Source organism: Hoplias malabaricus, chromosome Y (genome assembly GCF_029633855.1).
Source record: "Hoplias malabaricus isolate fHopMal1 chromosome Y, fHopMal1.hap1, whole genome shotgun sequence".
NCBI lineage: Eukaryota > Metazoa > Chordata > Actinopteri > Characiformes > Erythrinidae > Hoplias > Hoplias malabaricus.
The window spans coordinates 53,945,848-53,962,553 of record NC_089820.1 but is presented as its reverse complement, the minus strand read 5'-3'; the positions used below and the strand labels follow the sequence as shown (position 1 = coordinate 53,962,553).

The 16,706-nt window shown below is 44.4% G+C and overlaps 1 protein-coding gene across 2 annotated transcripts in view; it reads left to right on the top strand.

Annotated features, from left to right (window-relative positions):
• Nucleotides 1–16,706, top strand: part of LOC136678070 (serine/threonine-protein kinase BRSK2-like) — a 180,370-nt gene that overhangs the window by 160,098 nt on the left and 3,566 nt on the right. Inside the window, exons 15-19 of one of the 2 annotated variants that reach the window (XM_066655889.1) lie at nucleotides 1,159–1,366; nucleotides 3,592–3,640; nucleotides 6,713–6,836; nucleotides 8,224–8,404; nucleotides 9,969–10,058. In XM_066655889.1, the coding sequence (XP_066511986.1) occupies nucleotides 1,159–1,366; nucleotides 3,592–3,640; nucleotides 6,713–6,836; nucleotides 8,224–8,404; nucleotides 9,969–10,058 (652 nt within the window). Of the gene's footprint in view, nucleotides 1–666; nucleotides 1,367–3,591; nucleotides 3,641–6,712; nucleotides 6,837–8,223; nucleotides 8,405–9,968; nucleotides 10,059–16,706 lie in introns of both variants that reach the window. The other variant, XM_066655888.1, reaches the window with a different exon arrangement.

The following is a 16,706-nucleotide window of genomic DNA, read 5'->3' as shown; positions in this document are numbered from 1 at the left end:
AGCCAGAGTTTAGAGTTAGAGTCATTAGGTTCCACAACATCTTCATGTCATCTCCCAAGAAGCAGAACCTCAAATCTGCTCTCAGCTATTGTTGTGAATGAACCGTTTTTGATTGAGTTTAATGAGGCTTTTAGCCTTTTCAGTGAAATAAGTTCAGCACAAACAGCAAATATTAATAACAAACAATGATTCTGACAATAGCGTAGAGTTCTGACTCATGAAATACTGCTCACGTGTGGCACGTGCCCATGTCCTGCTTGCTCGGTCACTTGTGGCGGTCTTTCTAACAAAGACCTGGAGCTTTTTTTCTTTTTATGTTGCGGCTGGTGTATGTGGCTGATTTTCTTGCTTCAAGAACACTGGAAATGCTGCACATTTTCTTTCCATGGTCCTTGTTGCCTTTCGGCTGGTTGTGCTAATGGCATGTTTTTTTTTCTTTCTTCCCTTCTTTCTTTTTTCTGCACTCTCCCCTCCCTCCATCGCTCCACATCTTCGCTGGCTTGTCCACCATCCGTTCATGTGTGTGCGTACCTGTGCCGCGGTGGGTGCTAAACTCTGGCCGCGCGTGTGCTGCTTTTACGCCACGTGCTGCCGCGTGTGTGCCGTACGTTTGTGTATGGGATGTATTGGCTGATGCTGATGCTGCATGTGGTGCTGCCGTCCCAGCCGGTGCGGCGCTTTTTCGTGCCCCCACAATCCTCTGAGCTCACACAGTCACCCAACCACAGCCCTTCGCACTCGCCCCGGGCCAACGGCACAGGCCACCACCCGCCCTCCCCCTTCCAGCCAAAGACAGGAGCCCTGCAGCCCAGCAACAAAACACAGACCCTTCCAGCAAAGCCCAAATTTGCAGAAAAGCCCCTCCAGAGCACCAGGTCCAACCCCCTCCCCAGCACCACGCCTACACCTTCAACCGTCAAATCAGAGCCCTCCACGCCGTCCACACCCACCCGGCCCATTCCTCCACCCATCCCCAACAGCCCGAAGGTGCGCAGGCCGCCCCTCACCGTCCCACCCAAGCTCTCCGTCCCGCTCTCTCAGACGCCGCCGCTCTCACCCGTCCGGCTGCATCCCCACCATCACCACCACCACCACCACCACCACCTGCACCCGCTGGCCGGGACTGACCACAACGGCAAATCTATCCCCACTGTACAGGTCACGCCCCACCCCTCCCCCCGGGGCAGCCCCCTCCCTACTCCCAAGGGGACGCCCGTGCACACGCCCAAGGAGAGCCCAGCTGGGACCCCCAGCCCCACGCCGCCACCCAGCCCCTCCATCGGCGGCATGCCCTGGAGGACGCGCCTCAACTCCATCAAGAACAGCTTCCTCGGCTCGCCGCGTTTCCACCGCAGAAAACTGCAAGGTACAGACCAGGAGACCAAGCAGGAAAGCAGCAATCTGATGAGCTAATGTCCATCTTTAATCTCGTACGGTCAGACAGCCAAGACATGTTCCTGCCTTACTTGAACAATCTTATTCTCAGCCTGTTTTTCAATTCTGGTTTTAACCTGCCCTCGCCCACTTCGCCTCGCTGCTTCCCTCAGTGGAATCCCAGACACCATCTTAAGGGTCTTTCCATTTTAGTACGGACTGAAGTAAAGTGTGTTTAAAGCTAGCAGCAAGGGAACAAACAACACTGATGTCCACTTAGAAACATAACTTGTCTAGAATGCATTGCGATGTGAAACAGTTCTCATAACAACAGTGAAAACAATGTTGGACAAAGCAGTTACAATCTATATTGTAATTTAAATATACATAGATCCTCCTCTTTTACTACGAGTGGCCACTTGTGTGATGTAGATGCTATTCGCTTTCGAAGTGTGCAAGGGCAAGTGAATATCAGAATTGGAACACAGCTTCAGATATGAGACTCTGTGGCCTACACTCTCAGAAAAACTGTCACTGTGGTGGTACCCCCAAGGATATTCAGTACTTTTACTTAGGGCTCATATTTGTACCATATCCTATATTTATTTTAGATTTTTAAATTGTGTTGATTTCATTTCATTTCCCAATGTCCCTTCCAGGAGTTATTTTATTTTATTTTACACAGTTCTGTAATCAAACCATACAAGAAGAGAATGTACCATAAGGAAACACAACTGGACTTTAACCCCGCATTTAATCTGTTTGTACCTTAAGTGAACAACAATGTACTGTACAGTACCTTTATTTCTGAGAGTGTATTGATCTCTGAAAAACACATTGCATAACTTTTAAAGCCTGGATATTAGTCACATTTCTGTGTGTTTTTTATGCACCACTTAAGCAATCCTGCACTGTAAAAAATGTATTGTAAATTTTACAGTAAAATACTGGCAGCAGAGTTCCCAGGCATTTACTGTATTTTTAAAGGAACACTACTGTATTTCAAATTTACAGCATATTACTGTAACTGAATAATACAATAATTTACTGTAAATACTGTGATTTACAATAAAATACTGGCAGCAGAGTTCCCAGCCATTTACCGTATTTTTACAGGAACACTTCTGTATTTCAAATTTACAGCATATTACTGTAATTGAATAATACAATAATTTACTGTAAATACTGTGATTTACAATAAAATGCTGTAGCAGACTTGCTGTAAATTTACAGCAATTTTTTACAGTGTGGCTGCAAACAGTTAACAGGTTTAAGCAGTTACTTAGAATCAATGTGTTATGATAATTCTCAAAAAAATCATAGTGTACTATGATGTCTCTATGTTTTACATTCATTTGTGTTGTGTGTAACCTTTAGTTATGCAATATGTATGATGTTAATTTGTGGGTTATGACATAAGTTTGCAGCTTCAGTGGAAAACACAAAAGAAAATTAAGAGACAACATGTCTTGGCTTGTCTGAGCTTATGGTAAAGGGAAACGTATGAAGGGAATCTTTTGAACATCTGTAAACAACATATTACAATGTAACCAAATGGACCAGGCAGGAATGCTTTGTTAGCTGATTTCTGTAGATTTGTATTCATTCCCTGTCCGCGGCTTTACCCGGGGGAATTCGCTCAGGTCTGTGATCTGTAATCAGAGCCTAAAAGCTAATGCTATTACCAGCTTTATCTGATATCACATCAGTAGTTATGATAATGAAACCTCTATAAGTATCTTCCTTAACCTCTAGCTGTAGAGAGAGTCTGCTCTCTCTCTCTCTCTCTCTCTTTCTCTTGCTCTCTCTCCCTCTCTCTCTTGCTCGCTCTCTCTCTCTCTCTCTCTCTCTTGCTCTCACTCTCTCTCTCTCTCTCTTGCTCTCGCTCTCTCTCTCTCTCTTGCTCTCTCGCTCTCGCTCTCTCTCTCTCTCTCTCTCATGCTCTCTCTCTCTTTCTCTCTCTCTCTCTCTCTCTCTCTCTCTCTCTCTCTCTCTCTCTCTCTCTCTCTCTCTGGAGAGGGAAGATTGGGTGCACTGATAGCAGGGAATGCTGATAAGCTCTAAAGGTTCAGAATAATTAGCCGCGCTTTATCAGCAGTCTCTGCAGGTAGCGCCTCCAAGACCCTGGTCTCTTTGGCTTTACCCTGTGATGTATGATGATTTGCTCCGTGTTTCATAGCCCATCTCATGCCTAAGCTCTGTCTCTTTTTTTCGCAGTGCCCACGCAAGAGGAAATGTCCAGCCTAACACCAGAGTCTTCCCCTGAGTAAGTTACAGCGCGCTTAATGCACTCCTCCTTTATCAACCAATTACAAAGAGTTCTAAGTGCACCACCCCCAAGAGCACATTCATCAGCCCCTCGGCACCGGACCGACTCAGCCTCGCATACTCAAAGCCTGACTTCGGCTCCCGAAACATATCTCACTTTAACAGATACGCCAAAGTTCAGAGTGGAAGCCACTTTAAACCGCGGCGAATTGAAAGCAGAGGCTTAACCGTGGCCTTGGTTTTATTGATGGCGACATTATCAGGGACTTGCTCTACATTAATATTGCAGTGTTTTTGTTCCACTTGCTTAGCTTCGCAGCCATGTTCCAGGCGTCTGATGGGGAGCAGCTTTCGCAGAGCATCCTCTGGTTTTTGGGGAAAGCAGAGCTCCATGGTCTGGCCTAGATAAGCACGCTGTGTGGCAGAATCCCAGCATGCTTCACAGTTAAAAATGGAGGGAGAAATGAGCCGTGCATCAGCCCTCAGACCTCAAACCACAGGGCTGTGACTGACCTCCCCCTACAGGCTTTTATTTAATATGAAACACACGCGGTTCACTTTCTTTAACGCTTTCAAATCTGTCGTTTGCCACTAGTGAATTGAGCTACAATTGTGGGCATAGACATAATTTGTGCCCAAACATATTCTACACTGAGCAGTCACTGGATTAGGAACACCTACCTTGTCTCTGCGCTCATTGTCCATATTAATTAGCTCCACTGATCATACTGTAGTCCATCTATGTCCAGTTTCTCTGCATACTTATCAGTGGACAAAGATGCTGTCGACTGGATAGTTTTGGTGGACTATTCTCAGCCTAGCAATGACACCGAGGGCTTTAAAAACTCCAGCAACACTGCTGTGTCTGATCCACTCGTATCAGCACGACGCTAGGGGTCGGCGATATGGCCCTAAAATGATATCACGATATTTCAGGGTATTTCGGCGATAACAAGGGTCCCTACTCCTAATGTCTAGACTCTGTTCTGTTCTGTGTGCCATTGGAACTGTGTTCTGTGGAGTGTTTGAGTCGTAAAGATCAAACACTCCAAAGTCCTAGCTCTGTGATGTCAGTCAGGGCTGTCAATCAAGCGCAGAGGCAAGCAGCTCATCAACTGACTGCATATTAAGTGGATACGCAGCTGATAATTAGGCTGTTTTCTTTATCATGTTTTGCATAGGTTTACTGATTCAGATAAGAATGTTGCAATCATATAATCACAAGCCTCAGATTAGATGCGTCTTGTTTCCTAACACTTGTGACAGTGTCCTCCAGAGGCAGTCATTCGTAGCCCTAGGGTTCTCCTTCATCTGTGCTTCATTACTTTGTGTTAGTCACTGTTGGTTGTATTGAGTATCTGCTCATCTCTCAGCGCGACCGGAGCCTGCACGGATGTCTGTTACATCACACGACTGGGCATTTAGCGCTCACCTCCAAACAAGTTTTTACTCTTACAGCCTTTCCTTTGTCACTTACTTTTTTGATTATTGTCATGCCACTGTACAACGTATTAATACATGCGTCAATAATATAGAAAAACCAGGTGAAGTCAAACTGATCTGTGTTTATTTACGTGTGATTTAGACTATGGTCATTTGGCTGTGGTGAGATCAGTGGTTGATGTAGATGTAGGTTGTAGACAGTACATAGCAGTCTAACACATTTAAAGCTGTATATATATGCACACAGTGTGGTGTGATGGTGAAAAAAAAAGGTTAAATCAGTGCTAAAAATGTGCTGGAAATCCTGGCTGGATTTTTCACATCTAGGGCTGGGCAATTAATCGGAAATGAATCAAAATCGACATTCAGGTCTATATCGATTATATCATTCATTCATTCATTATCTGTAAGCGCTTATCCAATTCAGGGTCGCGGTGGGTCCAGAGCCTACCTGGAATCATTGGGCGCAAGGCGGGAATACACCCTGGAGGGGGTGCCACAGACACACACACATTCACTCACACACTCGCACCTACGGATTACCTTTTGAGTCGCCAATCCACCTACCAACTTGTGTTTTTGGACTGTGGGAGGAAACCGGAGCCCCCGGAGGAAACCCACGCAGACACAGAGAGAACACACCACACTCCTCACAGACAGTCACCTGGAGGAAACCCACACGGACACGGGGAGAACACACCAACTCCTCACAGACAGTCACCTGGAGGAAACCCACACGGACACGGGGAGAACACACCACACTCCTCACAGACAGTCACCTGGAGGAAACCCACGCAGACACAGGGAGAACACACCAACTCCTCACAGACAGTCACCCGGAGCGTGAATCGAACCCACAACCTCCAGGTCCCTGGAGCTGTGTGACTGCGACACCTACCTGCTGCGCCACCGTGCCGCCCTTATCGATTATATCAATTATTTTTATTCTGTTATGTCTCCGCTGTGTGTTTAGGTACTGGCCCTTTAAAATCAAGCTACCAAGCTGTAGTCATGTGATTCTGCCCCTATCTCCTACATGGAAGCAACCTAAATGCTGAGGCCGCCCAACGACTCGAGCAGCTAGTACCACGGAAAAACACAGTGTCTGTTGTTTGGACGTTCTGTGTTTGATTATAATTCAAGTCAAATGTAAACGCTGAGGAAAAACGAGAGAAAACAAGCTCCCAGCAACATTAGTAAAAATATCCCATATTTGATACTAGAGCATATTTACAGTATCAGCCTCGACACTGAACTACGAGGGTCAACAACAAAAAAATCGTTCATTAATCGTAATCGTGGTAAAATGCTGAATTAATCGTGATATTGATTTGCACTCATATCGCCCAGAAGTATTCACATCCCAAAAAGAGGACATGCCTGGGGAAAAGAGCCTATCACAACACATCGTCTTGTTGTGTTATAGTGTTTTAAGGTGTGTTACAGTGTGTTAGCGAGTTACAGTTAGCCACAGTAAGTGAGTTCGATTGTTTTGCCTTGTCTTTCTGATGTGGGCAAAACTAGCCACTCAGAACTCTCACGGGTTTTCTTTAGGAGTCACTGCATACACAGGACACACTGCACGACCCACTGCACTGAATTTATCCTCTCTTGATTCCTTTTCCAGACTGGCCAAGAAGTCTTGGTTTGGTAATTTCATCAATTTGGAGAAAGAGGAGCAGATCTTCGTGGTGATCCAGGACAAACCTCTGAGTTCCATCAAAGCAGACATTGTCCACGCCTTCCTCTCAGTAAGTCTCAGAGTTAATGTGTGTGGGTTATAGTGGGCCCAGAGCCTTCCTGGAATCACCGGGTGCATGGTAGGAACACACCCTGGACAAGGACACATTCACCCAGCCTCAAACACTCACACTTTGCATAGCCATTCCTCCAACATGCATCTGTAGACTGTGGGAAGAAACCAGGGCATCTGGAGGAAACCCATGCAGGCACAAGAAGAACACACACAACACCTCAAAGACAGTGAGAATCAAGCCCAGGTCCCGAGACCCTGGAGCTGTGTGGAGTGAAGTGTCTCTTAATAAATAAATAACGTGTACCTACTGGTTGTTTTAAATAGCACTATATCAATAAAGAGTCTTCTGAACGTCAAGGTTAAAGCCAATTGTGTTGATAGCAGCTTTTCTGATTCACACCCAGATGTGCGTAGAGTCTGAATAAATAAGGCGTGTGATGTGTGATGAGTCGTCCTCGTCCTGTGGTTAATCCTCTCCGTCCTTGAGAGGAAGATGTGATACCGGTTCTGTAGCTACAGTGAAGGCAGCTGTGGTTCTTAAGCTTGGGCAGTTTTGTTTCTATAGTAAATAGTCTTTCCTACAGTGCTACTGTAAATACTCATTTAAATGTAGCAATATATAACATGTCTTATGCATTTAATCATCTCACCTGTCACCTACGCTATGAGACTTAACCCCTTGAACCCCAGGCTTATTATTCCGTTAATATGTTGAGAGTTATTATTCAGTAAATGCTATAAATTATTCATCGTATGAAGAAATATGTTACTTGTGAGTGTGAGGAAGTGAAGCGTGAGACCGCGTACATAGCCTAAGGGTCTGACGGGGTTGTAGTCTCTATATTGGAAATGCTTACCTATAATAACTGTGGATTAAATATTTTTATTTAATAAATTATTTGCCTCCAGGACTTTGTTGTGAAGCGTCTGGAAATGAATCTCTTCTCAGATGATTCTAATGGATATTAACCCTCATTGCCTCACTTTTTTAGTGATATATTCTGAGCCTTTTTTGTTGAAACCCACTGGTATGAATGCGTGGCTACACTGGGCCAAATAATGGATCAGCGAGTGGAGTTGATGCTGTGTGAGATGTTTTCTGTCACTGTGTACAGAAGCACTGTGCTGCCCACCAAGGCCCACCAGTCCCTCACAGGACATCACACACTCACAACTGTGGACAATTTCACCCACTCACCCATGCACCTGGAGGAAACCCATGCAGATACAGGGAGAACACCCCAAACTCTCACAACTTTGCTTTTCTTTTGGAATTATTTATTGATATTTTATTAATTTGCTGAAGTCACTCTTTAATAAAAGCGTTAATGAAAGTCTGGCTCTTCCTCCTTCTCCTCCTCCTCCTCCTCCTCCTCTCTCAGATCCCCAGCCTCAGTCACAGTGTTGTGTCCCAGACGAGTTTCCGGGCCGAGTACAAATCCACCGCTGGACCCACCGTCTTCCAGAAACCGGTCAAGTTCCAGGTGGACATCACCTACACGGAGAGCACATCAGCCACCAAGGAGAACGGCATCTACTCCGTCACCTTCACCCTGCTCTCAGGTAACCACGACGACAGCAAGTGGCTGTGGTGAAGTCATCAGTAGATATGTTGTCAATCTCTAAGAGTGGGGGAGCCTCCCTCCATCCTCCCACAGCTGAGAAAATCACTCCATCCTCCACCAAACAGTCTCCCTCCATCCTTCCACAGCTCAGAAAATCACTCCATCCTCCACCAAACAGTCTCCCTCCATCCTGTCCCAGCTCAGAAAATCACTCCATCCTCCACCAAACAGTCTCCCTCCATCCTCCCACAGCTGAGAAAATCACTCCATCCTCCACCAAACAGTCTCCCTCCATCCTCCCACAGCTCAGAAAATCACTCCATCCTCCACCAAACAGTCTCCCTCCATCCTGTCCCAGCTCAGAAAATCACTCCATCCTCCACCAAACAGTCTCCCTCCATCCTCCCACAGCTCAGAAAATCACTCCATCCTCCACCAAACAGTCTCCCTCCATCCTCCCACAGCTCAGAAAATCACTCCATCCTCCACCAAACAGTCTCCCTCCATCCTCCCCCGGCTCAGAACCTTCCTCCATCCTCCCCCAGCTCAGAACCTTCCTCCTTCCTCCCCCAGCTCAGAACCTTCCTCCTTCCTCCCCCAGCTCAGAACCTTCCTCCATCCTCCACCAAATCAGTCTCCCTCCATCCTCCCCCAGCTCAGGGTCTTTCTCCATACCCCCAACCTGCTCAGAACCTCTCTCCACCACCACACCACCCCCCAAGCTCAGAACGTCCCTCCATCCTCCCCCAGTTTGCGCAGAGCCTTAAAATAGGCACACTGCTCAGGGCTGCACTGGAAAAGATTCAAGTAAAAAAAAGCCTCCTGGTAATCATTCCTCATTTTCAACCCGCTGTGTTTCAAAGGACAATCCCTCCCACTTCTCTCTCTCTCTGTCTCTCGCTCTCTCTCTCATTCTCCTCTCTCTCTTTCTCTCTCTCTTCTCTCTCTGCTCTCTCTCTCTCTCTCTCTCTCTCATTCTCATTCTCCTCTCTCTGCTCTCTCTCTCTCTCTCTCTCTCTCATTCTCATTCTCCTCTCTCTGCTCTCTCTCTCTCATTCTCATTCTCCTCTCTCTCTTTCTCTCTCTCTTCTCTCTCTGCTCTCTCTCTTTCTCTCTGCTCTCTCTCTCTCTCATTCTCATTCTCCTCTCTCTGCTCTCTCTCTCTCTCTCTCTCTCTCATTCTCATTCTCCTCTCTCTCTCATTCTCATTCTCCTCTCTCTCTCTCTCTCTCTCTCTCTCATTCCCTGATTTTTGTACACCCTCCCCCCAATATAGAACATTGTCTAAGGGAGAATTCCTTTCCGTAAGCCCCTAAAGTTAATGTGTATCAGAAAAAGCGCCGGCAGCAAACACACCATAAAATTGACCATGATCCCATTAGTCTTTATGAGGCTGTTGCTAAGGGGAATAAACCTGAGATGCAACAGCATAAAATGTACATTCATTTCATTAGTCGGAACTACAGCCTTTTTGCGAAAGAATCACGGCTGTATAACAAGCAGCCGTTAAGTGGCTCTGAAATGGTGTGTGTGTGTTTGCGGTCATGTTCATATTCCGCCAGGTCCCAGTCGGCGTTTCAAGCGAGTGGTGGAGACGATTCAGGCTCAGTTGTTAAGTTCACACGAGCAGCCGGCCGTCCAGCAGCTGTCCGGTGAGCAGTCCCTCCGCCAGCACACATCGCCAGCGCTTTCACTTTCTCCCTCTTTCTCTCTTTCTTTCTCACTTTCTCCTGCTTTCCAACACCACAGCATCTTCCACATGCATGGCGCCCAGCCCACCATGGTCCGGCACTTTTGACCACAGCGCACACACTCTCACCAGGGTCAAATCAGGGCGTCTGGTGTCGACATTGTTACAGTGAGAGGAGACCCCTTTAAGTTCTTATATCCACCTCAGACATTGAACGGAAGATTTGTATTTTCATAAACAAATACGCATTTAAAACATGAAGAACCATAACATTTCAAAGTAGGTGTAGAGCTTTAAGACAACCAGGTGGAATTCATTACTGGAGCAGGAGGAGGGAGCCTCAGATCATGATGTACTTCACAGCAGGTGCAGTGTTCCTGGGATTACCAGCGCAAACACATTTACTGCAAATACCATGAGTGAAGTGATGTCTAAAGCTTTCTGGTTTCATTTGTTTGATTAGAGCAGAGGAAATGTATTTCAAATGTAAGAGATAGTTCATATGCTGAAGTGGATATATTCCCCAGAGTATTGTCTCCCTCTCACTGTTTGTGTTGGACTTCAGATGTTTTCACCACAATAGTTCTGAGACATTTTTATTGGAGCATCTTTACAGAGACTGCTGATGAGGGTAATAGGAAAAGGTAAATATCTAAAGATAATTACACAGCTGTCACTAATTCTCATCCACACACACACACACACACATGAAGACTAATGCAAACACACACTTTCAAAATACAGAGATATTGGAAATGCATATTAGACCTCAGCAAAGAGCACTGCACTGAACAGCCCTTGCAAATGCTCTCTCTCTCTCTCTCTCTCTCTCTCTCTCTCTCTCTCTCTCTCTTATATATATATATATATATATATATATATATATATATATATATATATATATATATATATATATATATATATGCACACACACAGCACCTAAGTATAGTGTGTCAGTCTAATGAAAGGATGTATATATATGAATCCTCTGAGCGCAGGTTATAGTTCTGATGGGCTACACTCTGGGTCCACTAGGGGAATGAAGGACAGAATCTAAAAAAAAAGAGAGGAATTCCCTTTTGTTCTTTACCTCTATCTCTGTCTCATCTCATGGCTGTGCTTGTGACCTGTGCTTGTGGCAAAGCGCCTGATAACAGCTCCCTCTAATGGCCACAGACACAAAAGACATTCACTCTACAGTCTGCAACATTAGGGAATTTTCTCACGGATTTCAGCAGCTGTCTGTTTCTTAACAAACAAAAGAGGTGACCCCTGATGATTGATGGACTATAATTAAGGACTTTTTAACATAATCATTGTAATATAAACAGTGCCCTTGAATGTTACATCAGCTTGTGAAGGACATAAAGGCCTGGCTTTTTAAATCTAGTTTAAATTGTAACGCTAATGTTATTTCAGTGTTAAGCCCTATTCAGACTTGACTTTGGTGTAGTCTGAGAACAACTGGCTGGTAAACATCTGAGGTTACAGTGATAATTCAGACATAAATGATAAATAAGTACATTTACGCTTGTCAAATTGTAGAGACAAGTTTGATATGTGGAGTTTACTAGCATAGCTAACATGTTGCCAACAACTGATAGAAGAGTGTAGCTAGGAGCTAGCACTGTGAAAACTGCATAGCTGTATCATAACACACACTTGTCCCAAACTTTATCAACTTTCAAAGTAATAAAACACTTGACTGTGTGGTTCTGATGTTGTGAAACATATTTTTACCACTGGCAAACCATCAACAGCGGAGCTAGACCTTCAGTTTCATAAAGGTCAAAAACGCTATCAGTCTTTACGCTAACTCCGGCCGTCCCCTAATTCTGGCCACTGCCGTATATGGTGCAATTCCGCTCTCTCTCTTCGCCAATTGCATTGGGTAAAACAATAAAACATAAGATCAAGCCTTAGTAGGGCATTTAAACATCAGTCTTGCAAGAAATCACATATCTAAACAATATTTAAGTATCTCTAACAGTGTTGTAATTCTTTGTGTGCAAAACTGCATGTGGAACACAACACATTTCCATTTCGCGACAGATATTTACCTCAGTGTAAAAGTTAGCTTAGCGGTTAGCTTCCTTTTCTCTGAGGGGAAAATCTACCGCCATTTTAATCCTTACATGTAGAGTACGGATACCAACACAGGACAAACGTAATCTCATTGTGAACCTCTCAAAGCCACTGAATGTGGTAGCAACTGTCTTGTTTGACTGTCACAAGCAGGGGAGGTGGCTGAAGTTAGCGGGCGCTAATAATCTTAGCAGTATTGGCACCTACTTAAACAAAAGCATTTTTATCTAAAAACATATTTTCTTTCAAAGTCAAGCAAGTCTTGGACATTAATCTACACACATTTGACTCCTGAAAAATGTTGATTTGAGTGAGTAAAGTACTGTTTATTTAGTTAAAAACAGTAGCTAAGATAGCTAAGATTTCCAATATTGTAATTAAAGTGGCCGGAACTTGGGGTAACTACGCTACATATGTGCAGCTATGCTAATTTTTAAACGTCCCTTTAGGGGACTTTCCCATTTAATTGAAAGTCATTTTGAATACACTTTTTGAAGTGTACCAAGTGCCTTAAATGTTCTCTAATTGTGAAAATGACACCTATGTAATTTCTAAAGCTGTTTTAGCATTAAGCTAATTCCTGTACACGGCAATAATTTGACCATTCTAATTTAAACACAGACATATATAATTAGCAAAGAATTTAGCTCGTATGAAGAGATTTTACTCAAACTCAAACTACAGTAAAGAGAGCAGCTGTGATTAATAACGATGCTAACATGTAAGGCTTCTGTACGTCTCCTGAAGGCCTAACCAAGTGTAGAGCTAACGTGAGCGTGATGATTAAGCAAGTAGTTTTCATAATTATAATTCTTCTCAGTTTGAAGCTCACTGCAAAATAAAGGGCCAGCCTTTGTCCAGTTAACCACACTATGTCGACCCTGTGTAAAAAAGTCAGTACCTGATTCTAAAACCCGTGTGTCTGTAAAAATGGAGGGAGGTGATATCAGGAGCCATAGACGTGCACTCACTTCTTTCCCCCACCTGTCACTGGCTGGACCCCTTCACCCCCGGCACTCATGAGGCTTCCACTGACCGCAGATGATGATGATGATGTGATGGATGAGTGAATGAATGGCATGAGAGCTGAACTGACCACTGCTTAACAGGATGGCACAGACACGCTGCAGCAGCATGGAGCGCTCGGGGAACCGACCCTATCACCCTATCAACTCCACAGGAGATATCAGTCACCAATGTCACCATGAGAAAAGTGATTGATCTGTACTGTGCAGAAGCCTTAGTCTAGGCCAGTGTCAGTGAAAGGGGAAGTCCACTGATTTTTTAACCCATAAATTGTTGAGTAACTGGATGGTAAAGTTCCCTTGGTTTGGAAATATTTACCAATCCACTATTAGAGTTTTGCAGAGCACAGATACAAAGCGTTAAACAGATGCGATTTATACCGGACTGAGGCTGCTGCACGGTGCTGTATCTCACACAGTATATGTCTATGTCTAATATAAACAGGGAGTTTATAACTTACTCATCATTGTTCTGACAGGCAAACATTCCAAGGGTGGTAAGACATTTCTCTAATTCATGGTCAAGTTACCACACTTTTATTTTGTCTGTATCTCTAGTCCACAGAATGCTGAACACTCTGTGTGTGTGTGTGTGTGTGTGTGTATGCGCTCTCTCCTCTCACTCATCTAATTTATGGATGTTTAAGGTCTGAGATCCCGAGTAGCAGCAGTAGGACAGATCGGCCCTCATGCATACTTCATGCTGTTTTTCGAGCTCGCTTTAATTCTTGCGTCATTCTGCTGTAGGTTGCACTGAGCAGGTGTTGCGTCTGAGTCAGACGAGTCAAAATAGAAACTTCCAGTGATTCATCGTCAAACGGCCTGGTTACGTTTTAAACAGACCTTGTGCTTGATCTTCTGCTGGATTTTAATGCCATTTCTTTACAGTATTTCAGCCGCTAGTACGACCAGGAACTAATGGCAGAAGCCCATGCTCGGATGTTCTTTCTTTCATGTTGCTCAGAAGGGACATCCACTGCAGGATTCAAAGACGGCAGCAGATGCCAGAGGCCGAGGGCTTTAGAAGAGAATAGTTATCGCTGTGACCTACTTATCCACTAAACTAGCTGCTTATTAACCAAACCAGCAGCTCTGAACTAGATCAAGTTTATATCAAGAACACTTACAAACTTCATGCAGCACTTCCAGGAAGTTTAAACTCTCTCCATTTTACATACGTTTAACTGTGAACACACGGATCTCTACAGAAAAGGCATTACAAATAGAATAGAATAATTTTCAACGCCAAGAGTGAGTTTGAGTGATTTTGCGACCACTTCAAATGGTCCAGGATCAGTACCTCACAACTCACTACTGAGGGTTCAGAGTAAAACATAGTGAACATGTCAGTGGTCACTCAGCTTCAGAGTCACTTTATATCCCAGCTCTCTCGTCACATCATTTTTCTCTCGAGCGAACGGCCAAGAGCCAGGAACCTCTCCGGAAAATACTCCACTGTGAGGAATCAGAAGCTCGAAAAAATGAACCTCTGAGACAAGTGCAGCAATTCAGGCAATCATCTGTAGAGTTCACTCCAATATCCTCCTCAGAGAGAGAGAGAGAGAGAGAGAGAGAGAGAGAGCGAGAGAGAGAGAGAGAGAGAGAGAGAGAGAGAGAGAGAGTGTGAGAGGGAGCGAGAGAGAGAGAGCAAGGGGGAAAGAGGAAAGGGAGAGAGAGAGTGCAAGAGGGAGAGAGGGAGTGCGAGAGCGAGAGAAAGAGCGAGAGAGGGAGCGAGAGAGGGAGTGAGAGAGAGAGCGAGAGAGAGGGAGAGAGAGAGAGAGAGGGGGAGAGAGAGTGCGAGAGGGAGCGAAAGAGAGAGAGCAAGAGGGAAAGAGGAAAGAGAGAGAGGGAGAGTGCAAGAGGGAGAGAGAGAGTGCGAGAGGGAGAGAGAAAGAGAGAGCGAGAGAGAAAGAGAGAGCGAGAGAGAAAGAGAGAGCGAGAGAGAGAGAGCGAGAGATAAATAGAGAGGGAGCGAGTGAGAGAGAGAGAGAGAGAAAGGGAGAGAGAGAGAGAGAGTGCGAGAGGGAGAGAGAGAGAGAGAGAGAGAGAGAGAGAGAGAGAGAGTGTCTTATTTTGGAAATGGCTCCATCCAATTACTTTAAAACATATATAATCCAACCACAACCCAGTAGCAATTTGTTTGGTCCTGTCCTCTGTCCTATTGGTCATCACAGTAGAAAACAAAGTGGGAACAGTAGGTAGAATACACTCCAGTGTATTACAGTAGGTAAAGTATCTAAACACATGTATCTAATTAAATCATACACAGTACATTTACATGAGTTTATTTTAATAAATTATCAGTTTATTCAACATATAGACATAGTGTTAGTTGGCTAGCTTTTGTGCTAGCAACACTCCAATTCCTTTTTTTCCCACTTTGAAATTCAAATGAGCTGAGGTCAGAAACAAATTCTCCATTTTCCTACTGCGTTTTACGCAGATCAAAAACCCAGGGAACTCTTCTTCTTTCTGGCTCTGAGCTAATTCAGAGTAATTATGTCATTTGTGGATAATTAAAAAAATAAAACAAGAAATTGCAATGACACTTTCTCGGGTAATTTCCTTAAATCCGTACGGCTCTTAGTTAAATGGGAATTTTCAATACTCTTTTCACCTCTGGTGCTCACCTACACAGTGATGATCAAACATGGACAATGCTCCATAGGGCCCTGATACTTCCTTCAACTGCAAGAAATTAGTGTGTGCATGTCTATGTCTGGCTGCGTTAAGTGTGAAGAAGTGTGTGTGTCCACTCAGTCCTGCTCAGGGAAGACCCTCGGGGCATTCAGGATCTAAAAGCGCTTCACTCTGGCTTTTAAATGCTCTCTCTGCATGAGTTTAATGAACCGGAGTGTAAGTCCAAATGATTCAATTAATTTTCTTTTCCCACAGCGTTGCTTTATTCCAGTTGTTTTTGTGGACAATTGCATTTATTATGTTCAGAGTGTTTGAGTCACTGGAGCGGCGTAAAAACAGTAATTAAAAAGCTGCAATCAGTTCGTAGGAGTGCAAAGATTTGGATGATCCTGAATGCGTCCTCACTCTAATCGTTCCTACCTAAAGGCAGCTAACTCTGATGAATGTTGTGTGAGCTCTGTATAAAGAACACTGTGTGAGATGAGATCCATCACGTTCCATTTCATCCAGACAAGATCAAATGAGGAGCACTGAGCCACAGAGCCACATTTACTTGCACTGTGCCTCACTGGCTTGTGTAAAATAATGTCCTTTGACCCCTCTGTGGCCCCTGTGGGGGATTATGTAATATTATATGTTTTCATATATGTTATATTTGTTTTTGTTCTCAATCTGAGACATTAATTATTGAGACTTAAGGCAATGTTGTTATTGTCATAGATACATTAGTAAAACACAACCGGTTTAAATGACCCATGATGGACCTTCTAGTAAGTTTTATTCCCGGCTGTGTTCTGTGATGTGGCTGAGCGCCTGTTGATCTTGTCTCCTCCACTCTCTCATCATGTGTCCTCCTTGTG